The 26,178-nt window shown below is 45.8% G+C and overlaps 2 protein-coding genes across 3 annotated transcripts in view; one reads left to right on the top strand and one right to left on the bottom strand.

The window, feature by feature from the left end:
• The first annotated feature begins 494 nt into the window (after window positions 1-494).
• Window positions 495-5,914, top strand: adi1 (acireductone dioxygenase 1). Its single transcript, XM_080783093.1, has 4 exons — window positions 495-711; window positions 1,838-1,957; window positions 3,424-3,603; window positions 4,714-5,914. The coding sequence occupies exons 1-4, from the start codon at window positions 586-588 to the stop codon at window positions 4,822-4,824; spliced, it is 537 nt and encodes a 178-aa protein (XP_080639219.1). The 5' UTR covers window positions 495-585; the 3' UTR covers window positions 4,825-5,914.
• trappc12 (trafficking protein particle complex subunit 12) overlaps window positions 5,906-26,178 on the bottom strand; it is a 43,483-nt gene continuing 23,210 nt past the window's right edge. For both annotated transcript variants that reach the window (XM_080783091.1, XM_080783092.1), the window contains exons 4-12: window positions 22,370-22,483; window positions 21,652-21,790; window positions 17,101-17,213; window positions 16,878-16,950; window positions 13,675-13,748; window positions 10,745-10,843; window positions 10,034-10,128; window positions 8,808-8,895; window positions 5,906-7,594 (exon numbers count right to left, since the gene is read on the bottom strand). In XM_080783091.1, coding sequence (XP_080639217.1) covers window positions 7,352-7,594; window positions 8,808-8,895; window positions 10,034-10,128; window positions 10,745-10,843; window positions 13,675-13,748; window positions 16,878-16,950; window positions 17,101-17,213; window positions 21,652-21,790; window positions 22,370-22,483 — 1,038 coding nt within the window. In that variant the 3' untranslated portion in view covers window positions 5,906-7,351. The remainder of the gene's footprint in view (window positions 7,595-8,807; window positions 8,896-10,033; window positions 10,129-10,744; window positions 10,844-13,674; window positions 13,749-16,877; window positions 16,951-17,100; window positions 17,214-21,651; window positions 21,791-22,369; window positions 22,484-26,178) is intronic.

Genomic DNA, 26,178 nt, shown 5'->3' with positions numbered 1-26,178 from the left:
AGTCCTAATTGGCGGAGACCAATATTGGAAAATGGTCTCAGGAAAAATGGAGAGACTGAATGAAGGACTATATTTGCACTGCTGGAAAGTGTATTTGGATAGCTGGTGCAAGGAGAAGTCACCACGCTAAATATCATAACTGTTGTGGACATTGAAGTGATGCACATCAGCGTCGGAGAGGAACAGGCACTGTCAGATCAGTTACATAACTTTTGGGAAATCGAATCCCTTGGAATCCACATGAAAGAAATGCATTCTGAGAAGGAAGTGTATCCCAAGCCGTGCATATCCACGGCTTCCCAAGCCAACCACCTGTGAGTGGGGAGTGTTGGCTGATTAATTCAATATGGTTACTACTGTACAAGCTGTGTGACCACGTTGGTTTCTGTCTCAATCACCTCAATGATGGTGATTCGATGTTTACTGCCACCTGCTGGTGAAGATCTGCACATACGTGGATCAGGCTCTGACCACAGCATCCCAAGTCCCATGTTGTTGCCGGAAGTACCAGCGTGCACGTTATCACACCGTTAGCTCTGTGTTGTTTTGTTGAGTGTGGTGTGGTTGAACAGTTTAAAGAGCATCATGTCAACCATAGAGGCCTGGTACATGGACAGTTCCGATGAAGATCAGAGAGCTCCACATAAACTCAGTCCAAACCAGCCCGTCTCTCTGGACCAACTAAAACAGCTCGGCGTTTCACACTGGAAGGTATTATATATGCTGCCCTGGCGTTAGCATCGTTAGCTTATTAGCTTCAGAAATAAAGTTTACAAGCAATCTCTGCAGGACTGCAGTCTGCAGCCATGCAATGAGTAAATATGAGAAGAATCTCAAGATGACCAATTCATCTTTTCTGTGTGTGCAATTGACTGCAGACCGTTGAATTGAATCTACTTCCTTCCTTCGCCGTCTAAGCTCCTTCGGTGCTAGCCCTACAAGCAGAACCCAATGGTACTGAAGTTTCTGACATTTTGTAAAGCGAAATCCAAATTTCATAAAAGCTTTATGGAGGGTTCCGAGAGGGGCTACTTCGGTGCTATAGTAGACGGATTCTTCTTTTGTTCTTCACTTAGTTCTGTTATTATGAGTGTTCTTCAACTACTGTAGTATGAGTACCACCTGCTATGGATGTTTGTTTGCAGCCCTAAAGTCACAAATGCTGCAACAACTGAACATTTGTTCAAAGATTGTTGGACAACCACTTCTGAAACTTTATACATCCACGTTAGCTCCGTTTGGAACCTCTATATACTGTACATCTACGTATAACAGCATCCTAAGGTTAGCAAGGATTATCACCTCAAACACTATAGCTATGGACCAGCTACTCAAACACTATAACATGTGTTGTATGGAGAATATAGGTTGCTATACCTTCAGGAAGGAGATAATGGTGTCCCAGCAGCATACAATAATAAGGTCAAACTAAAGAGGTCCTTTGCCCACCAGTCGTCTTTGAGGCTTACCGGTAATCAGGAGTTGTTGTAGCCATGGGGTAATCTAAGTGGTGGACATTGCTCTTGTCTTGAGTGGTGCAACCACTCCTACAACCAGCTTACCAGCAATGTCCGTATGAGTATATGACTTATTAGTACCAGTAGGGGGCGCCAGAAACAGAGAGAGTGATAGTGCTGTGCCTGCTAATGAGAGAGAGAGAGAGAGGTGTGTGTGTGGGGGTGTTCTGCATACATGGCTGCTGGGTCGCAATACACATTTCAGTGTGAACAGACAATAAAGTACTATATCATATAGTTTAATTTACGTTTGTTTAGTAGCTTTTTTGAATTATTTTTTTTACTGTTGATCAAAGCTGCTGTGGTGTTTTTTTCTCCAGCTGAATGCAGATATCTATGATGCAGACCCAGAGTTGGAGAAACTCCGCAAAGACCAAGGCTACTCCTATACGGATATCATCAGCGTTCATAAAGACACCTTACCGAACTATGAGGAAAAGGTGAGAGGCCTCATTCCAGGAGTCTACCATTTGATTAATTGACTATAAGGACCCCAATGGAAACAAGCCCTAGTGCTTTGGTTGTTTAATCCCATTAGCAGACCCTGTATTGACCTGTTGCTTCTTGAGCACAAAATCTGTCTTGGAAGAGCCACCCATCGACTAATCTAATATACGGCAACCTTCAGTGTTTCTTCACTAGTCCGATTCAGAAGAACACAGTTTGCCGGCCACTGCTACAGAGCTGACAATGCAGGTTATATCTTCTCTGGAGTCCTGCCTCAAAGCAGACCAGAGGTAGAAAACTGTCGTTCCCTGATGTCATCGCTAGGGACACAGGCATCAGTAAGCAGGAACTGGGGATGGCAATGAAGGACCGGGAAGTCTGGCGTGTTATTGTGAAATCCACGATCTCGACCGCGGTCGAAAAATGATGATGATTGACCTGTACTTTCCTGTGCGTGTCTTTGAAAACTGTTAATCAATCAATCACACCTGCCTGGAAACAAGTGAAACTGCAGTATGGCAGCAACTATCAAACTAAGTAATCAATAGTCACAATTATTATCTAGACTAGAGATTAACTCACCACACTGACATTTTCATCCCTTGTTTTCAGAAAGCTTATCCATGTCACACACAACCACTGCCATGGCAGGCTGGATGGCACAATGCACATTTAGAATTCCCATTTAACATGAACACAGACACAGCCCTGGCCCCCCAGCTCACAAATGAGTACTGTGACCACACAAAATAATCATATTGAACTGGGGACCCCCCACCCTGACAAGCACATGGAATGTTAGCCTCAACTGTTACTTGCAACTCTAGATTTAGTCTAATATGTTGAATCTAGAGTTGCAACACCAACCATTGACAGCCCATACATCAAAACGGAAAAGTCCTATCTGATTGTATTAAACAACGTTAAACTCACCAACATAGCTGCTGTACGGAAAGATTTAATTATCTATCTGCAAAGTATTTGTTTCATAACAATCCAGCGTAGATATGTTTTGAGCTACTTTCTGACAATAAAGTCTGTACAGGTGATACTTTTTTAAAGTGTTCTACTTTGGAAGCACTCATTGGAAATCACTTGCCAATCCTGCATACCTCCTGCACATAATGCAGGAGGCAGCAGGATGTTATGTCATTGAAAAAGAGTGCTTCCAAACTCCCCACACTTTGAAAGGTGAAATAATCACCTGCATGGAAATCATGTGTACACAAAAAAACTTGACACAATACCTATGACAGTGCTGTGAACAAAAGGTCTATGAAGCTATCTAGCTCATTTATGAAAAAGTTTGCTTCATCTCTCACAGCTAAAGGGGTCCTTGGGCAGAAGGATGTTGAAGACCCCTGCCCTAAACGCTTGCACACGCCGACGCCATTGACTCACTGGATAATTTCTTGGCTGTATATTTCTATCTATCTGTCTCGTCTCTCTCTCTCCCTAGCTGAAGATGTTCTTTGAGGAGCACCTCCACCTGGACGATGAGATACGCTACGTCCTGGACGGCCAGGCATACTTCGACGTCAGGGACAAGGACGAGCGCTGGATCAGGATCTCCATGAGGAAAGGAGACCTCATCACCCTTCCTGCAGGCATCTACCACCGCTTCACCCTCACCGACACTGTGAGTCTGTGGCTGTGGATTAGCTCAGTGATTCTCAAGCATCCACAGTTGGATAGTGTTGCTGTCTGGCAGAAAAGAAACCTCTCCATTTTCTAACTTTTTGTGTTCTTTCGTACATTAACGCCCTACGTGAACACATTACGGCGTCACACAAAGTATCAAAAGTAGCAGATCCACACAAGCTCTAAAGCGTTGAGCTCGTGGATCTGCTACTTTTGAATATGCAATTACCGTATGCATCCTGAAAAGTAACAGGTTTGGACATATGAGGTTTACACCCGAGAGAGACAATAATATATGTATTAGGCCACAGACCCCCATTTAATAAAATGTTTCATCTCTGGGACGCTAATCTAAACTGTAAAATCCTCAGGGTTATTATTCTGATAGAACCAAATTGACCTGTTTGTTGCACTTATACATTCTTGGGAGTTACAGACCCACACAAGGGTCCAGTTGGTTCCAAACTAAACGTAATTTAGCTGGACGACCTGTCATTAACCCCCTGGAGATTGAGATTTAGGATCTTGTCTTTAAATCACACACACACATGCACTCTGTATTTTTGAGCCCTCTTAAATCCTCCATTGTTGCTGTGATTACTGTTACACTATGAAGTAAAGTGTGATTTATACTTGGAAGTGTCCTGTGCAAGTTCTCATTTGTACGGTGTCCTGTACCAAAAATAACCGATCTACAAGTTTGTGAGCTTGTAGCCTGCCCTGGGGTCCACCTATGCTTTCTATGGCATAGGCAGCTCCCGGCAGGATCCGCCGGGATAATCGGCAATAGATGCAGCTGTGCGACATGAGACTAATTAATTAGAGCGACAGAGAGGATTGTGTGTGTACGCGTCAATTTAACAAAGGTGCAGACGATCAGAAATCAGCAGAGAATGATCGACGTTTGCGCTACTCTATGCCGAATTGAAGTGGACTCGGTCCCAGACGTTTCTTGTCTCTCTGGAAATAAAAACGTCTGGGTTTCCGAGGCTAGTGAGCTTGTAGATCGGTCAATGTTCGACACAGGACACCATCGCACAACTATGTATATTAAATCAGGCTTAATAGCTACATTCACAATGATTTGACTCTTGCAATCTTTCCACAGAACTACACTAAAGCTATGAGACTGTTTGTGGGGGAGCCCGTGTGGAAGGCTCACAACCGACCGGCTGACGACTTTGAGATCCGTCAGAAGTATGTTGCTTCATTACAGTGACTGAAGAAGAGAAGCTTAATGTCTTCATGAAAGTGCCTGGAAACGAAGTGCAGAGAGAGACTTCATAGTACATAGTTATTGTTTGGCCAGGTGCCAGTATGTACAGTGAAGTATAAAAGTCTGATTTGGATTGGAGTATTTGGGTAAGACCAGGGACCATATAGTATGTGCGTGACATCATCATACCCGGGAATGTTATGCGGGAACGCAAACCCCCCCCCCACTTTCTGGCCTTGATAGCCCAAACGTCCTATTTGATTGCATCAAATTCACTTTGTCACTCGATCTGCCATTCACTTTATGCATACCCTCTATTGTACGAAGGTTTTGTGTGCATACAAACAAACCCTACGGGTCCATTTGGTTCATATGGCTGCTGTGCATGGAGCCCATTGGACTTGTATATTTGATGGCGAAAGGGCCTTTGTGTGGAGTTTGCATGTTCTCCCCGTGTCCCCTAGGGTAGGTACCCTCACAAAAACATAGTGTAGTACTGCCTGAATAAACTAATTGATTATAATAAATTATAGATTTTGTTTTTTATAAAAAATGATTTTCAAAACGAGCTAAAATATAACCAATCTACAAGTTCACAACATGCTGCATCGTGACATGTGATTTTGTACGTTGACTCTTTTAGCATTTTTTTGTGTGACATTTAAGTGGTTGATCACACTAATTTAGTTGATTATAAGAAAATTGACGAAGGATGAATTATTTGTAATCAATATAATGATTGCAGCTCTACAATGATGCAATGTATTGCAGCGTGACTTATATTTAAGTTGACACTACGATTTTAGGTAAAGCGGTTCATGGCGGTATATAATGGATATAATGGACCATGTAAAAATCATTATCAGGATAGACTAGTAAGCCTTCTTGTAGATAACCTACTGTGCCTTGGTTTTATTTCTATTTAGGCACCGTCACTTTAAAATGACTTTACTCTAAACATGTGATTACACAGCTATCATACTAGGTAATGCGAGTTACTGTACATTGATATAATGAAAAGTGTTGATAAAGTACAGCATCTCTTGTAGACGGATGACTTCACATGGAAATTAAATCGTTGCTATGACTTTCAGCCTGTCTTTTTATTATCAGAATTTCTTGACATAAAAGTTGATTCTTATGGAGGATAAAACAATTGTTTTTTCATATCCAGAACACACAATGCGATTAAATGAATTCTGATCCATGTAAACAGTGATACTTAAGATAAGGATAAATCAATAAAACAAATTGCAAGACAAATATATATATAGGTTTCTTTTTACAACAACTTCCCTACGATATGTACATGGTTTGGATAACTTACATTCCGTTGCGTTTAGTGGATAGGACACAGTGCAAAACCCGAACCGATTTCTTCTCTCCCTTTCTCTTCATGAGGTAATCGCAGACCTAAATATGTAACTTGAGCTGAAAACAAGTGTGCCACCCTAATTTATATCAACACACAACACAGTAATGCTGGAACGATAACAGCTCAGAGAAAGAAAGGAGTGATACAACAGGGCTTCTTGTAGTCTAAGAGGGAATGTTCAAAAACAACGCATTGGCTAATGCAGATAATGCCCACGCTGTCGGCTACGGTATAGCGCTGCAGTCATGCAGAGTGGCAGTGTTAACACCCAAGCCACTCCAAATGCAAACCGTCGCTATCAGGTGGAAACCCAAAACCGTTCCTTTTTTTATTATTATTTTAAAAAACGATTTAAAGTAGTGAGAATAGCCGATCTGACAAGCTCACAACCCCATGGTGAGCTTGTTAGCTCAGCTATTTTCACTGCTTTTGTGTGACACTTTAAGTTGGACAACAATTTACCAAAACAAAGAAATATGGAGATACCAGGTTTCTGCCCGACAGCCACGAAATGTTTGTAGTGTGCCCTGGCTGTGTCACTACTCGTAGATAATAGATTTTTGTAGTGGTGTAATTATTATTTCTTAGATAATTGAAACAGCAATGAACATAGCTTTAAAGTTTAACCGCATCATTAAAAAAACCATCAATGTCCTAAACACACAGGATTTTCTTCTTCTCCGTGCACTCCTTTTACTATCTGGAGTCTTCCTTACATAACTATCCCGTGCTTTAACATTCTGAGCAGATTGGGCCATGACTTTTCTTGCGTCATTGTCCTCGCACTGTCCACTGCCAAGGCCGACCCGAAGAGAAATATTGGGCCTGGGCTTGGTTCCTAAATCATATTAGACCTAAAGTTGCCTTTATTCATATATTTACAAAAGGGCAAAATTCATCTTTAATACGTTTTGGTAAACCAAGCCTAAAACTAAAACGGTTCCCTTTCTGGCACCGCAGACTTGCAATATATGTGCCTCTGTTTTCCTTCTTTTTTATTGCATCGCGGCCGATGAAAGCGCAGTGCTGTTGTCGGACACTGCCTAAGCAAATAGCCGATCTACAAGCTCGCAATGCAAAGCACCGCAAGCTTGTAGATCGGCTATTTTAAGCGCACGGCACCGGACAAATGTTAGTCCCTCTAATTCTGTCCTCCTAGACCAGTTTGAGGCACTGCGCGTTGAAGCTGTCTCCCTCTCGACAGGCCACGGCCTCCAGCAGCGCCTGCTTCTTCTGGGTGCTGCGAGACGACTCCAGCTCGTACATGGTGGTCAGGTTGAAGAGCACGCTCTCGTGGAGGTAGAGTGTCGGGTCCTGCTGCACCAGGCCCTCCAGCTGGCCCAGGGACTCCTTCAGTCGGCCCAGGTACAGCAGGCACACGGCTGCGTTGTTGTTGGCCTGGAGGACAGACAGACAGACAGGCAGGCAGAGAGGATGATGGGAAGAGAGAGAGAGACAGACAGACAGATGATTGAGTAGTGTGTTCGATTGTAGCACCGCTAATCCAATCCAAGATCTCTGAAAAATATTTAACTGGATGGATTCCCATGGAATTTACTGTGCACCTTTATGCTCCCTAGAGCAAGGGTTCCCAAACCATTCAGGCAGCGATGCCAAAATAATTGAACTGGGGACACCCCCAAAAAAAGAATCATATTTGAACTGGGGACACCCAAAAAAATTATATTTGAACTGGGGACCCCCCAAAAATATATATTTGAACTGGGGACACCCCCCAAAAAATATATTTTAACTGGGGACACCCCCCAAAATAACTATCATATTTGAACTGGGGACACCCCCCAAAAAAATAAATCATATTTGAACTGGGGACCCCCCAAAATAATCATATTTGGAACTGGGGACCCCCAAAATAATCATATTTGAACTGGGGACCCCCCAAAATAATCATATTTGGAACTGGGGACCCCCAAAATAATCATATTTGAACTGGGGACACTATGACAAGCACTTGTAATTGTAGGTATTACTTTTAGTTTTAATTGGTTTCACAGATAAATATTGTGAATATAGGCAAACTACAAGCTCACAACACCATGCTTAACGCCTCATACGCTGATTAAGACCTGGCTGAGGCCGATTCAACAAATGCCTTTCAAATCAGTGGTTTCAGTGCCCCCCCCCCCCCCCCCCCTCAAACAATGACATAGCCCTACTGTACAGAAGACAGACAAGGTAATTCCTCAGGCACACAGCTTGTTGTTCAAAGTTCGCTTATGGCACGCTTGCTTATGCCAGTCCATCGATGTCGATGATGACGTTGCTCCAAATATAATTTATGAGATGATTATTGTTGTGTACTTGTGTCTGTCGTCTGTGCATAGCCAGTGGCTGTTCAGACCGACGCGTGATCCGCAGACATTGTCTCGCACACACACACACACACACACACACACACACACACACACACACACACACACACACACACACACACACACACACACACACACACACACACACACACACACACACACACACACACACACACACACACACACACACACACACACACACACACACACACACACACACACACACACACACACACACACACACACACACGATGTGTACTGTGTGTGCAGTCACTCACCACTGGGTTTTTGGGGTCGATTTTCAGGACTTCTGCGAAGGATGAATGAGCTTCACCGTAGTTATTCTGACTGAGATAGACAAAAGCCCTGGAACATAACAAAAAAAAAAAAACCACATCATATGGAACGTCTCTGTCGGGTGGAAACCTCATGTCCAAAACAGATACTTTTCAGGATAGAAAAATATTTAAAAAAAAAAACGCAAAAGCAGCAGATCTACAGGTACCAGCTCCAAACGCATCTGCTATACTCTTGATGCATTTGCGTGACACCGTAGTGTGTTCAAGCACAGCGTTAATTTATGGGGAAAAAAACACCAACACTTTTGACTGTGGAGATAAGAGGTTTCTGCGCGACAGCGACGCTACTAGATATAAATAAAAAGCCGCGGTGATCAAATCACGGAGCTCTCAGATTCCTTTTATTGAAGGGAGAGCCCCTTGAGACGCAGCATTTCATTTTTCAAGGGGGACCCGTACGCTTGCCGGAGTGACCTGAACATCAACACCCCCGCTGGGGGAGTGGCACAGTCTCTGTCACCTCGGCTCGGCTGGCGTGGCGCTCGGCACCCTGCTGTGCCGCAGACGTGGAGGAGGTGTGACCTACCGCGCCAACTGACACGGAGCGAGTGAGGGCACACAGCCGAGCGGGTAACCCATTCAGGACGGGAACCCCTTTTGGTGTTTTAAGCATTACGTTACGCTTTGGCTAGTGAACAATAGCAGATCTACAAGCTCGTAGCGCGGCACCGAGTGCTGCGCTACCTTGAAAATGTGACGCAAATCTTTGAATATATATTCTTTCAGAGCGAACATTTGTAACTCAAATCTTTGCTTCTGGGGGGGGGGGGGGGGGGGGGTGGGGGGGGTCCCTGGAACAATATATTTTCAGATGGGGGTCCGCGGGTAATTTCATATAATTCTGGGGCTCCTTGACATGAAAATGGTTGAGCATCACTGACATAGAAACATATGGTTTTTCAGAAAACTGTCAGGATTTGGAAGACATTCGTAGAATCGTCCTCAGGTCTAAAATGGGTTAAAGTCCTGATGGAATCACGGGGCTATACCGCATCGCAGAGCCCAAAATAATCCTGTCGCAATTGTTTTCTTGTTTTCTGAAGGCACGAAATGATCAGGATCGCTCGCTCGCTCACGCACGCGCACACACACACACACACACACACACACACATGCACACGCGCGAGCGCACACACACACGTTACCTGTTCATCAGCACGAATGTGGTGTGACTGGGCTGTGTTTGGCAGGCCTTCTCCACATCTTCAAAGTACCTCTCTGCTGTTTTGATGTCTCCGATCTGGCCATGGAGACATGCACGCGGGCACACACACACACACACACACACACACACACACACACGCACGCACGCACACACGTTTACAACTGAGAGTAGTACTGTACTGTGTGTGTGTGTGTATTGATATACCTCATTAGCTAATAGGCTACAATGTGACCTCAATGGCCAGTAGTGACAAACATGTCATGACATTAAAATCAGGTAAACCATTAAGATAATGATGTCTGCCCACCCACCCGGACGCCACCAGGGGAACATCACGTTGGTGATGTCTGCCCACCCAAAAAAAATATTTATATTTATTTTATATTTTAATCAAATCTCGTAATATTTTGATTGGCACAGTATCTATTCTGATTATCTCGTTTTGGCTCAGATCCCTGTGGTTCCCTTTAACAATTCTGTTAAAAATAAGGCCGAAAAAAGCCCCCAACATATCTTACAAAAAGGTATCGTGCATGGGTTAGTTAGTGGCGTGAAGACGTTACTGAGGTGGTTAGAATGCAGGTATTGTGCATGGTTTAGTTAGTGGTGTGAAGACGTTACTGAGGTGGTTAGAATGCAGGTATTGTGCATGGTTTAGTTAGAGGCGTGAAGACGTTACTGAGGTGGTTACCTGGAGGAAGATTCGTCCGATGCCACTGAGCAGCTGCACTCTCTGCTGGGGCTCGTACTGGATGATGGAGTGATATGTTTCTACTGCCAGCACATAGTCCTGAGATAGTGAGAGAGAGAGAGAGATGTTTCTACTGCCTCACCAGGCTTTCCACCACCTCGGAGGAAAGCCTGGTCTCTGTTTCAAAAGTCCGTATGATCCTCTCGGGAGCGGATGATATCGTTACGTCATGTTGTAGTATTGTTTTGTAGTCGACAGGCGGGAACAACAGGCGGCAACTTTATTGAGGGAAAAGGAAGGTTCCTTCCTTTTCCCTCAATAAAAGCTTTTATTGAGAAAAATCGGTTTTAGGGAAAAGGAAGTTGCCGCCTGTTGTTCCCGCCCGTCGACTACAAAACAATACTACAACATGGCGTAACGATATCATCCGCTCCCGACAGGATAATATAACCTAATTGAAATGGTGCCCAGGCTAGCCAGCACATAGTCCTGAGACACAGGGAGAGACATAGGAGAAACCTTTTCATTTCAAGGACCCCCACCAAACTGACGAAACCGTTTGACTGGGGACCCCTATCCTAAAAGATGTAGTCAGGGAGACCCCCAGAAGAGGATTTGTGTACTTAAAATGTTCGAAAATAGCGTACAAGCTCACAGCGTGGCACGAGGTGACGCACTGGGAGCTTGTAGAGCTGCTATTTTTTAACATATAAAAGGATGAAGTGGTTAAAATGATTGTGATGCCGTATTAACCGTGTGCGCGCACGCACGCATGCACGCGCGCACACACACACACACACACACGCGCGCTCCCGTGCACAACTTCAGTCACTTTCAAGTCCTTGCCGAGCCGTGATGATGTATCGCAGCGAAAGTATTTCCTGTAGACGGAGACGACATATCTGCGCCGTAAACTCGCAGGTCTTATACTACATTGAACGGTAGTGTGACTGATGTTAGTCTGCTCAAACGGCTGCTGTACTTATACACTATACCCCATACTAAGCATTTAGAGTCAGAGATATAAAGTACAGCAGCCTCGTGTTCATACAACAGAAAGACTGGGTATTGGGCAAGACTCACTATGTACCTTTCACTGCTTCGTCTCAACCATTGCTCTATGGCTCTGGTCTCGGCCACCGCAGTGTATTTTTTTACATTCCGTAATTCTCTGCAAAGTTGAATGTTGCCAGTACTGTCGGAGCAGCCATAAACTACACAGGTTCACCCCGATGTTCTGGGCATCTTTGTAAAGTTAGTGTTAGTAAAAAGCAGGTAAAAAGAGTAACGTTTGAGCAGACTAACGTCAGTCACTCTACCATTCAATTTACACCGCCTACAGGAAATACGTCCGCTGCGACCAGGGGACACGTTTCTGTATTGGTCTATAGGTGGAACATTTTCTAAATAGTTTTACAAAATAGCCTCTCGGCAAGCTCGCAACGAGTGGTGATGGTGAAGCTTTGTGAGCTTTTGGATTGGCAAAAGGTTGTCCTTGCGCCACCCATCGTACGACAAAGAATAAAAACAAACTAATGTAACCGGGCTGAAATTAATGACATGGGGAGACAGCGACAGAGAGAGAGAAAAGAGAGACATACAAACAGTAAGAGGTGTAATATAGGTTAACCCATTTTGGGGCGGGAAGCCCTTTTTGTGTTAGCATTATGTTACGCTTTAGCTATTTTAGAAAAATCGAAGAACGACTGACATAGAAACAGCTTTTTCAGAAAACTGTTAAGCGCACAATACGGCACGCAAAGATAAACGGCACGCAAAGAGAACGATCGTAGAGCGGGGTGGAGGGATAGAATGTGTAGTGTAAGAGAAATAAACGGCGGGCGGGGGGGGGGTATAGAGATACAGAGGACGAGCGAGGTAAATAAGTGGGGGGGTGAGAGGGTGGGGAGAGAGGGTACATTAATCAAAGCTATGGAGTATGATTGGGTCGATGTGCCCCCCCACCCCCCCCCCTCTCTGCACCGCTACACATTGCTCACATGGTGACTGCACTGCTGAGCCGAGCACGGACAGAGGTCAGGGAAGTTAGCGCACGTGAGCGTGTGCGCACGCGTGTGTGCACGCGTGTGTGGGGGGATGTATTACTACACTTTTGAGGGCCACATGTGACATCATGTCCCTTCAATAGCGTTGCTGTCGGGCAAGAAACCTCTTATCTCCATGTTTAAACTTTTGGGGATTTTCATGTCAAGGACCCCCAATTTGATTAGCCCGCGGACCCCCCCCCCGAGAAGATTTGTACGGCTCTAGCAGTGATTCTCAACCCGTTTAATTTCAAGGACCCCCAGTTTGATATGCATTAGGCTACGGACCCCCATTTAATGGCAGTTCTATCTCTATTTATATTGTCAAATCTGGGCAACGGGTCCATTTGGTTCCTAACTGCCATTTAGTTGAGGTGCGTGTGTGTGTGTGTTGTGTGTATGGGGTCCAGAGTTTCCAGACTGTCACCAGTAGATGGCAGTGTGGTACTGCCTACAGTGTGTGGGCTCCAATCCACACCCCATTCATTTCCCCCTCTCTCTCTCTCTCTCTCTCTCTCTCTGACCAAGAATCCAATTAGTGGTCAGTCTGGGGAGATTTCACTGGGAATCCTCCGCTAGCCTAGCATCAGGGAATGTCTCACACAAGACACACACACCAACAACCACATCCGGAGTACTGCGCACACACACACACACACACACACACACACACATAATGACATACCGAGAAACAAACAAAAAAGCTACTACAGAGACTCAGCTGGTCCCGCAAGACAGAGACTGACGTTTAGATACAGCGTTTAGTGTGTGCACAGCATGCATGTGCACACACACGCTCACACACACACATGCGCGCTCACACACACACACACACACACACACACACACACACACACACACACGCGCGCACGCCGCACACGTTACCTTCATGAGCAGCAGGCAGTTGGCCATGGAGAACATGACCCGGCTGAGACGAGACCTCCACAGCTGGAGAGAGGCTGAAACATCCAAGGAGAAGACGAGTCAAGACCAGTGGCTGTTTACCCTGTCGGCTTACACTCAACACACTCCCATACACTACTACGCTCCCATACACTACTAAGCTCCCATACACTACTACACTCAACACACTCCCATACACTACTACAGCTTACACTCAACACACTACATACATACACTACTATGCGCAATGCCCGCATTATTTACATAGATTGTGCATTAGATACACCCATAATCTCACGCGCACAAACACACACAAACGCGCGCACACACGCACACACCGATGGCGGAGCTGAAGAAACCATAATATATACGATTTATTTAGCGCTATTCAAGGTACCCAAAGTCGCTTTACAGAACAGAAGTAAAAACAATTTTATTAGAAAACTAGTTAAAAAGGTTAAAAACTAGAAAACAAAATCAAAATGGACAAACAAGAAGGGCGTGTGTGTGTGTGTGTGTGGGGGGGTCGGGGCACACAAGCCAGTCTAAAAAGGTGCATTCTGAGTGTGCTTCTGAACATGTCAAGGCACCATGCAAGGCACCAACCTGCACATCGGGAGCAATTAGGGGTTCAGTGTCTTGCTCAAGGACACTTCGACACCAACTCCAGGGGAACCAGGGATGGAACTCTACCGGCTACTCTACCCCTGAGCCATGTGGGTGCTCTACCCCTGAGCCACTGCTCTACTGGTTCACTTCAGGGGAAAAGGCTCGCTCTACTCAGACAGTTTGATATAGTTTCAGGCGTGTGCTGGGTGCAGATTCCAAAAGAAAGAAAGAAAGAAAATTAATTAAATCCGCACTTCCAGTCGAGTAAGAGTCTTTAATAAAGATAGTGCTCCGCAGCAGCAGTCATACCGGACAGACAAGCGCGTTTTGGCGCGCAGGCCTTCGTCGGTGTCAAAATTCTACCGGCCACTGAGCCTCAGATATTTTCGAACAGCCAACCTATAATGGATACAAATAATAATTGCTGTATTTTGCTGGGGATATCCCTGGACCTCACATTGAGAATCACCACTACAATAATATGTTTGACTAGAAACTGGAATCATTAAAATCCTAAAGGAATTCCAGCTCTAATGGCTGGTCACTTCAAACTTGTTTCCATCTTTTATTCTAGGTGTACACTCCCCCCCCCCTCCCTTATCCAACCGCCCCCCCCCCCCCCCCCCCCCCCCCCCCCCTCCCTTATCCAACCCCCCCCCCCTCTCTCTCTCTCTCACTCTGTCTCTACGCGAGGCTTATTTTAGGGAGAGAAGGTGAGGAGGCACTGCGGCAGTGTATCCCAGACAGACAGCCTGTGTGTGTGTGTGTGTGTGTGTGTGTGCGTGCGCTGTGCACTGTGGAATAGAGCTCGCGAGGAGGCCTATTTAGTATTCAGCACGACACACGTGAGTATGCATGGGCGCGTGTGAAATCCAGTGTGTGTGTGTGTGTGTGAGAAGAGCTAATCACTCAGTAGGGGTCTGATGTGTGAAGGCGAGGCTCAGTGTTATTGACTTGACTGTCTGCGTGGGCAGAGTAGAGAGCAGAGAGAGAGTAGATGAAGAGAGAGAGAGAGACAGAGAGAGAGATACAGAGAGAATAGTGTTGCTGTCGGGCAAAAACCTCTTATCTCCATATTTAAAGTTATTGTGTTTGTTCATAAATGACTGCCCTACTCGATCACACTACAGCAGCGTCAGGCAGAACAAGCATCAAAAGTAGCAGATCTGCAAAGCTCAAAACACTGCGCGAAGCGACACGCTTCAAGCCGCTACTTTTGCTGCGCTTGAATCTTTTGACGGTTTTGGACCTGTGAGCTTTCCACCCGACGAGAGACAATAAGAGAGAGTTGAATGAGAGGGGGGGGGGGGGGGGGGGGGAGGCACAGCTGATTGCGTTCAGCAGTGGAGTGACCTGGCAAACCCTCGCTTATACAAACGCATGCTCGGAAGACCCTTCTCTCTGGCATGCACGCACACGCAAAAACATGCAGTTTACCCCAGTGCCTTTTTGGTACATTTAAGCACGTCTTCAAGCCATTGATTTCTTGCTCAGCACTCCCCCCCCCCCCCAACCCCCTCAAATCAACAGCTTAAACGCTCTCCCTCTCTCTCTCTCTCTCTCTCTCTCTCGACTCTCGACACCGCAGAGCCAAACACATGGCCTCCTTTTTGTTTCATCACGGAACAATGCATTTAATACGATAGCACTCGTTTTGGAAGGTCTGCTCTGAACTTTGGATGGAGAGGGTCTAGTGTGGGAGAAGAGAAGAAGAACTGAACTTTGGATGGAGAGGGTCTGGTGTGGGAGAAGAGAAGACGGACCAACAAACTAAGAGGTGGAATGGTGGCTGGAGTACTGAGAGTGAGGTCCTCCATTTTGGGGGCCAAATGACAGTTTAGACTAAGACTTCTAGAATCAGTGGTTCTCAGGCATTGCCGTGCCTATAGGAATCCCAACATGTATGTATGTATTGTGTTTCCCCTGTGGTGTGTAGGTCAGGGTGGATTCCAACACTATTGATCGTCCTTCATCTGCTTTACATTGAGAGGACTTTAATTCAGCGCTCACGCACGCACACACGCACGCACACACACACACTGCACTGGTGTGTGTGTGGTGTGTGCATCAGTCCAGCACCAGGTGTGCGTCTGCTTCAGTGCTTTGTGTGTGTGTGCGTGTGTGTGTGTGTGTGTGTGTGTGTGTACATAGACGCTATCCACTGGTCGCCTGCATGTGACCTCGCTCACTCTCCTCCAACAGTGTGATGCAGTCTGGGATATGGGCCAGCTCTGTGACCATATGTCTGTGTGCGTGCGCGCACACACGCACATGTGTATTTTTGTGTGTGTGTGTGTGTGCGTGTGTGCACACGCCCACGCACGTGCCCACAAGTACAGTACAGCAGAGTTTGAAAAATATAGCCACAGTGGGGTGCATTTTCCTGGTTCTCACTTTAATAATAATAATAATAATAATAATAATAATATAAGATTAAGGTTAAGGTTAGACATTTAGAGGTTTGGTGTAATTACGCTGTTCTGGCTACTTTTCAGCTATTTCCGTCTACTTTTGAATTGTTCTTTAATTTTGATGTCCCAAACGTCTGTTTGTGTGTGTGTGTGTGTGTGCACTACCTTGTCTGTTCTCCTGTGTAAAGGTGATCATGCTGCCATCCTCAGCCATGCCCTGCTCCAGATTGTTCAGAATCTGTACGGGAGAAGAATTGAGAGTTTTTTTAGAAAGCGTTTTATTTATTTGCATTTGTGTGTGTGTGTTGGTGCGTGCGTAAAAAAAAACTACTAATAAAAAAAAAACTACACTGTAATGTTGTGTATGTGTATGTGTGTGTGTACGAACAGCCAGGCAGACGGTCTTGAGGCTGTGCAGGCGGTCCAGCGCCTCCTGGGGCTTGGTGAGGTACTGCGGCAGCTCTGCATGCAGCAGCCTCAAGGAGAACGGTACCATGGAACCTGAGAGAGAGAGAGAGAGAGAGAGAGAGAGACAGACAGACAGACAGACAGACAGACAGACAGACAGACAGACAGACAGACAGACAGACAGACAGACAGACAGACAGACAGACAGACAGACAGACAGACAGACAGACAGACAGACAGACAGACGTTAAGGAGTAAGATACGTAAAGTGTACAATGCTGCAGAGGAAAAGGTGTCGAGATAAGTTAACCGCTTTAATGTCATTATAGGCTTTTCAAATGTTCCCGAAATCTTCAAAGAATAGCTGATCTACAAGCTCACAACACGTCACTTCGTGACGGGTTGTGGGGCTTGACGATCTGCTATCGTTTGCCCCCGCGACAGCATTGTATGACAAAGTACAAAACAGGACTTAAATAAGTGTCATAGACCTGAACAGACAGTTGGTAAAATAAATGGCGGGTGGGAGGGGGGGGCATATCGGAGGAGAAAGGGAGATGAAATTAGAGGAGGGGAAAGGGGAGAGAGAGAGAGAGAGAGAGAGAGAGAGAGAGAGAGAGAGAGAGAGAGAAAGAGAGAGAAAGAGAGAAAGAGAGAGTTAAGAAAGACATGGCTGACAGCAAACACTGAGCGCGAGAATGATAAGTGTGAGAAGACTGAGGGGGGGGGGGGGGGGGGGGCAGACAAGCAGAGAGAGAGAGAGAGAGAGAGAGAGAGAGAGAGAGATGAGAATATAAACCCGTCCGCCCACACACACAGACTGCACATGCACGTGCGCGTTCACACACACACACGGAGCCCTGGAGGCAAGAACCTACAGATGGCATTGAGCTACGTATGGTTGCTTATTAAACCCCCCCCCCCCCCCCCCTCCACCCACCCCTTCTCCCTCTCTTTACAGCACAGCACCATCACTCACTGCTCTGCCTCACCCTTCTCTCTCACACACGTGCACACACGCACTCACAATGTCTTTCTCATGCCCACACAGTGGCCCAGTATTTATCTTGCTATCAAAACAAAAAATAAATTCATGCAATGTGTGCATGCGGGAACATGCACTGAAGAATGCACGCACGCACGCACGCACACACACACACACACACACACACACACACACACACACACACACACACACACACACACACACACACACACACACACACACACACACACACACACACACACACACACACACACACACACACACACACACACACACACACACACACACACACACACACACACACACACACACACACACACACACACACACACACACACACACACACACACACAGAGAGAGAGCAGCGCTCCCTGAGGAACAGGTGAGTCGCCAGGTCTTTGATCAGGTTCTCTTTGATATCGTCTCTGCCTCTCTGCCGGGTGGAAACCTCATACTCTGTATGTCCAAATACTGTTACTTTTCAGGCATTTAACCCATTTAGAAGTGTATGTCCAAATACTGTTACTTTTCAGGCATTTAACCCATTTAGAAGTTTTCAGAAAGATCGATGTTTCTATGTCAGTGGTGCTCAAACCTTTCCATGTCAAGGACCCCCAGAATGATCTGAAAATATGCTGTTCCAGGGAACCCCCTAGAAGCAAAGATTTGACCTAGAAATGTTCGTTCTGAAAGAATATTATATTCAAAGACTTGCGTCACATTTTCACGATTTTTCACGATGAGACACGTTTAGAGCTTGTAGATCTGCTATTTCTGTTCACACTAGTGGTGTGACGAAGTGGGTCGCTTGCAAAAAAATAGCAAAAAGAATAAAATAAGTGCATCACTGAGTCTCGTCAAAAGAAAGACGAGATAAAGTCAGTAGATAACAGTGCATCTAACATATAAGGTGGGACTCCAACCGAGTGTTTCAAACTCCAAAAGACTGTTTTAACAGACTGTTTCCAACTCCAACAGACTGTTTCCAACTCCAACGGGGGGAGAGGGGAGTTGCACCACTCAGTTCACCGGTTGCTTCTTTTGGGCTTGTTTTCATAGACCCGTTTCACTCACCGAATCTGACAACCCTGGAGCCTCTGCATCACGCACCAAAACAAAACATATCTTTGCTATGGACGACACACCACCAGACCCACCAGTTTGGGCTGAAAGCAGTAGTCGGCCCTGAAACATGACGAAGCAGACTAGACCAAAGTTCAAATAGAAGATCTATAGCTCACAACGTGTCAATGTAGATCGGCTATAGTTGAACAATTTCTTTTTTTTTCTCCAAAATAGTAAAAAAAAGGCAAAGAAGTTTAGGAATAGGGGGCAAGGCACTGACGAAAATAGGGCCATTGGTCTCCCTCCCTCGTCTCTCTCTCTCCGTATTCATTTCCCTCTCTCTCCTCGTCTCCCTCTTTGTGGTTGACATCAAACCAGTCGACACTCAGGGCGCTCAGAGGTCGGCCCTTCTTTCATCCAGACTGTCAAAAAAGAAAAAAAACAGGCCGGGCTGCTTTTCAAAAATGGAGCCTGACTGGCATCAAAGCTCAGTCTTACACTTGGTGTTTAACCTTGGCGATTGCGCGCGCAATCGTAGAAAAGTGTAATTTATTGATTTGCCAGGGTCCAGTGAAGCCCCTTAATTGACACAACTCTCCAATTTTTTACGATTTTACATGCCGTGCTGTGAGTTTGTACATTTGCTATTTTGTCAATAGACAAAGTATAAAATATAGATAGTGGTTAAAATGATTGCGATGCTGGGGAGCCCTCCCCAAGGACCCCTGGGGGCCTCCAGACAGACCCCGCCCACTTTGAGAACCACTGCACTAGTGAACGTATTCATAACTCGTCAAACTCGGACACTCTGACTACTCTTATTGAGCCGTTTTGTATGTTTTCATTGTGCCGTTTCCCTCCGAGTGCTCAGCCAGTGCTCACACGTTGGGCGCACGCCCCCCCCCCCCCCCCCCCCCCCCCCCATTCCACCGGTGCGATCATGGATAATAGATAGTCGATGCGGCGGGCGCACCGGGCCCAGCCAAAACACGTGAACCGCTTTTGATGCCCAGACTAGGCTTATAACTCGTGCCAGTTTGTCTGCGGGCACCTTACAGTAGGAGGGCACAAAGCATTTAATATTGAGCAAAGGAAATTCAATCGGTTGCCTTCCCCTTACAAGTCGCTGCCGTGCAAACTTCTGTGTGTGTGTGTGTGTGTGTGTGTGTGTGCGCGCGCCTTGCCTTCAGTGTGGTAGCCCTAGGGGTATGGTGGATCCAAAAGCATTGGGAATACATTAGAGAACAATTCATGCAGTGTAAAAAAAAACTAAACTAAACCAAAGTAGTGGTGCCGGAGACAAGTAGAGTTGTTGGTACTTTCTCAATGGTGCCGTCTCACATTAAGCTCCTGAGGTTGCACAACTTTCTCCTGTTAATATTTAATAGGCCAGCTGTGGTGCGGCGGTATGCTGGTGGGCAATAAAGGAGGTGGGTGATATATGTTCAGTTCAAGCGCAGGAAGAGGCATATTCTTGAACCGCAGCGCTAGCGCTCGCCGTAGCTTTTCGCGGCACATTGAGGAATGGGATTCATAATGCCTCGTGTATATACAGTATATCCTACAGAAGCTTTCAAACATGAAATGAGTAGTAGCAGCACAATTTGTTAATACAGCATCACAATCGTTTAAACTCCCATATACTTTATACATTGGGGCAAACACAAATAGCAGATGTACAATATCAATTTGAGGGTCCAGTAGCCTACAGGCTCACCAACTAGATAGATGCCTAGCTTGGCATGTTAGTGTAAACTGTAAACCGTATGTACTAAATCTGCAGGATTCCACTGATAAACATTCCTGAATATCTTTATCTCTATCTTGAAAGTTATATTAGGCTACAGCTTAGAGCAAGTGTCAAGAGCCATTGATCATTAATTAGAATGGGCTGTGTGGAGGGAGGAGTAAAGGAGACTAATATGACCCTTTCTGATCCCTTTCAGGTTTGATGTTCCCACATCTTTTAGTATTGACTGACACGGATGTGTCAGTGAAATAAATTCAAAAGGAAATGTAAAGAATATCTGATGGGGTGATACCACAAACCGAGTAGTTCCAGGCTCCATTCCCAGCTGGACCAATGTTGCTGAATGCCACTCTCGCTTGTCTCTGCGTTCCCCGTCTCTCTACAACAGTGGTTCCCAAACTGGGGGGTCCCCAGTGGTCAATTTCGGTGTCTCGGATTTTCACCGGGCATTGATTGATGGAAACATTAATAGAAGTTCTGTAAGTGAAGGCAGTGTGCGGGACTCCCCTCTTTCCTGCTGTTGCAGTGCATTGCTCCGACGCACCTGGCCCTCCGTAGGCGTGCATGAGGACTTTTTTCTTCAAATGTTTTGTATGTGGTGTCATAATTAAAAGTAAAGTTGATTTGTCACACTGACGTTCAAGAAAATAAAAGCACGGCACTTGTTGCCGACCCCTGAGCTACAGTCATGCGTGCGTGCGTGCGTGTACCTCTTCTGCCAGGGTAAACAGCAGGGTAGTATTCGTAGTACAGATCTGGTTGATCCATGTTACCGAACGGCTCCATTTCCAGGTGGGCGTTCTGGAATAGGTTCAGCTTGGTCAGCAGCGCCAGACGCACAAACCACAGCTGGAAAGACGTGCAACACGCACACACGTTGATTAGTGCACAGTTAAAAACATACAAGCAAATTATGCCTCATCTGACATTGATCCAATACACTGGTGGTGAGAGGAGAGAGAATAGATAAAGTATAGATAAAAAGGAGAGAGAGAGAGAGAGATATCAAGCGTATCTCCTATCTCCTCTGATCACAGCTGTTGTTCTCTCTGGGAAGTACTGCCCTCTGTCTGTCATACAGTGTGTGTGTGTGTGTGTGACGTGCAATCCATGCGTGCTTCTTTTCTTTGACTGTAATATATGCAGGCATCTCTTGGCTTCTCAGCTTCTTTCTCACACACGCACGCACGCGGCATGTCGGGCATGACTCTGTATATTCCCCAAATGCACACCCACACGCAAGAAGACACTAGGCTGAATGTCAGACTCGCGCTAACCAGCACACACACACACACACACACACACACACACACACACACACACACACACACACACACACACACACACACACACACACACACACACACACACACACACACACACACACACACACACACACACACACACGGGGGGGGTACAGTCCAGTACCTGCAGTGATTCTGTGGTGTGGGACGTGGGCTGGCCACTCTTGCCATATCCCTGGTTGTGAGCTGTCAGCAGCCGGCCTGTCAGGTCCACTGCAGCGCGCCAGTTCTTACTGCTCTGAATGGGAGGGAGAGGAAGGATATACATGGTTTTATCGCCAGAACTTTTTGTGTTTCTTTTCCTATAGACAGCTGTGTGCGTGTCCCTGGGTCTGTCCCGAGCACGAAGATAGCGTTATAGCGTTTGTTCACCACCAAGTGTCACCGTTGCACAGCCTAACACACAGACACAGACACACACACAGGCCAGGGAGGAGGGACAGTACAGTACAGTACAGTACAGTACAGTACAGTACAGTACAGTACAGTACAGTACAGTACAGTACAGTACCACTCACTCCAGACGGGTCTGTATACATTAACCCCCCTAAATCATACTAAAGAGTCACACGAAAGCATCGGAAACATCGAAGGTCTAACTCTCGGGAAGGTCGGAAGGTCAGTAATTTCTTGTAACTGTCCGACGTGCTCCAGTGTCTATCCCTTCTGCAAATGTTGTCCTCTGCTCCTGTGATGCATCGGACTAGCCGTATTAGGCTGAGGTGCGCAAGTAAAGACCTTTTGGATACATTTTGTACACTTTCAGAGTTACATTCACACTCTTAACACTTTTAACTGTGACATCTTAGCAGACTGAAAAGTGAAAGTCTAATAAAGTAATCCCTCACTATTTTCTCATGTGATAAATGACTTGTGAAATACTTTACTAGATATTTCAGAATTTAATGTTTTTCTTATTATTAACGTAGATTATTGTCTTAGAACCCCAGTAAGACAAATCCCTTTAAATAAACAAAAAACAGCTAAAGGGATCCAAACACATACTGTGTGTGTGTGTGTGTGTGTGTGTGTGGGAGCATGTGTTTTATGTGTGAGCGACACACGGTGCGTGGATGACCGGCTGATATGGCAACCAGAGGACGAAGCCCGTATGTGCATAATATACAGTACGCGCACACAGACATTAGCAGCATCTGCTTCCACAGAAGGTGGTAGGAGTTGAGCGGGGGGCAGAGGGAGGGAGGGGAGGAGGGGACCAGGGTGTAGAGTCACACCACCCCATCAACCCACATGACAAGGTCAGCCCGCCGATTGGGGTCCTATAAGTGTAGTGCCATTCATCACAGCCACGGCGCTAATTAGGAGCGGGATAGAGAGACAGTAGGGGAGAGAGAGAGAGAGAGAGAGAGATAGAGACACTCATTCTATTCATCTCTCTATCTGTCACGATAGTCATCATGAAATTCTCAACCTCACCCCCCCCCCCCCTCGTAGTAGCCTATCTCTATTCCCCCTCCCGGTCCCCGTTCTAAACAGTTGTTGTTAACTATAATGACTACCGGTAGTCCATACCCGTATATATATTTTTGCACACTGAAAGTGTTTGCAGACTTTGGGTGATGCCCCGTCTGTGTACACTGTACATGCATTGCATAGCACCATTCAGGTGAATGAATTGGTTTTGTATTCACAGAGAGAAGCTTTTGACCCACTCAGTTGGAGAGTTTGAGGACAGCCGTCTCTTGAATTAGTAGACAGATAACAATACATATATTGCTTTAAAATGGTTCGGACTACGGATATCCGATATTGAATTCTGATATCAACAGTTATTGAAATAAATAAGTAGGCTTTTAAGACTTTTCAGACAAAACTAATGTCAGGCAACAACATCACACACATCTCCTGTCATGACATTAACACATTGTGCCCAATTGTATCGTGATGGCCCACAACAAGGCTTTCCAAATGTAATCATTGTGTGGAAAATAAACAGAACGACTTCAGCGACTCCATGTTCGACATGAATTAATACATAAAAAAATGTTACTGATATTTTCCCACATTACATTTTTATGTTAATATCGACATCTTTAGTTGTAACTTGTAACTCAAGTGGAGTAGTGGACCACACCACAACTACAAAGGCAGTGTCCAAACCTCACAATAACGACAAAGTCTTTGGGCTGGGAAGTTGTGGGAACCCCTATAGATGATTTGTGTTGCTAAAATTAATTTTGAGATTTATTTTTGTACCAATATAGGTATCAAGTTAAAAGTGACCTTGAGGCTATAAATTATCTCACTTTCCTTGGGGAGCCGCTTGTATGCATGCGCATGCGGCCTAGTCACTGTTTTGTGGGTTGTTTTTATAGACCTGGTTGCTTATTTCTTGCTTAAATCTGCACCCTCTTTTTCGTCCACCCCTCCCTTTGGCCATCGCTCTCCACTCTCCCAGTCTGTTCCTTTGAACCGCCATTGTGCTCTCAGTCTCTCAGTGACTAGTTTTACAAGTTTCCAATTAGTTCCCAGTGAAAAACACAGAATGAGAGCACGGCTATACCTTCAAGAGAAAAGGGTTTCGTCTCAACTGAAAGTTCACTCATGTGGATTGGACTGCATTGTAAAGAAAACAAAAAAGAAAAGAAAAAAGGAAACGGACGATGAATGAATATCGGCAATGTAATACAACATTTATTTCACTATATGATCTACTATACCGACTCTACAGACATTCAAACTGCTTTTCCCCACACGGCTATCCGGCTCCTCAACGCTGCTGGTGTCCGCCCCCCCGACCCCCCCCCCCCTCTATCCTCCCTCCACCCCCACTCAGAGTGGAATGGACTGACTTGTGCTCTGAACTGACCTGTTCACTTATTTATTCACTAGTCTTTGCACTGCATGTTGTTTTTGCACTGTCTTGTCCTGTTTTGCACTTATGTCCTAATGTTGTAACTGCACTCTGCTTTCCACCAAAACAAATTCCTAACATGTTTACATGTCATGGCAATAAAGTATACAATGTTTAAGCTGTGGTGGTGGTGGTGGTGGTGGTGGTCTGTCTGAGGTGGACACACATGCGTCCATTTACGGACTGGACATGCCCGACCAGCACAAAACGGCATTGTGATATCCACGGGGTGAAGGCAGAATACAATCTCACCACTGAAGCATTGTTGTGTTCTAATGGGCAATTTGAGAAACCGTGTGAAAGGAGCCCCCGTGCAGGCCCACACACACTAGCGCCGCTTCTTAAACAATTAACACAGCAATGTAAAAAGGGTGATGTTTTAGTCATTACTGTTCCTGCTGTTCTACACACTATAGTGCCGACCAGGTGAAGGAGTCACAAAATTGAGGCTTTTTAACAGTTGGCTTTTTATGAAAATAAATACGCCACGGATGTGACGTGTTGTGACGTGTTGTGACCTCGTAGATCTTGTAGATCTGCAATTTATTCAGCGCGACACACCGGCACGCAACCGGAGTATAACTGAGGCTTTAGAGCTCCGGATTTTACTGTGCTCCCAATTAGATGTCCCCCCCCCCCCCTTTCATCTCCATCGGTTCCACCTCGCTCCTCCATGTCTGCTTTCCTCTCCTCCTCCTCTCGACCTCCCCCGTTTCTCCTCTCTTCCCCTCTCTCCTCTACTAACCCCCTCCCCATCCTGCCCTGAGCCCAGTGGCTGTGGTGCCTCTGAATCTTCATTAGAGAAGGAAATGAAGCTGAAAACGAGGAGGCAGCCCGGATGGCCGAAAGCAGCTGCAGCCACTCGCACGCACGCACGTGCACGGCACACTACAGTGGGCCGCTGCCGCCACAGGGTATATTAGGAGGCAGGTGTGTGTGTATAATCGTGCGTGTGTGCTTGTGCGCAATCTGCGCATGTGTATGTGAGACTGATAGGGAGAGCAGTGTGGACTGTGGAGAGGGCGCGTCTATGGGGGCACTGTATGTTAAGGGGGGTA

This window comes from Protomyctophum bolini (assembly GCF_963924005.1).
Source record: "Protomyctophum bolini genome assembly, chromosome: 15".
NCBI classification, from domain to species: Eukaryota; Metazoa; Chordata; class Actinopteri; order Myctophiformes; family Myctophidae; genus Protomyctophum; species Protomyctophum bolini.
The sequence above is the reverse complement of the archived record's forward strand: the minus strand, read 5'-3'. Positions and strand labels throughout refer to the sequence as shown.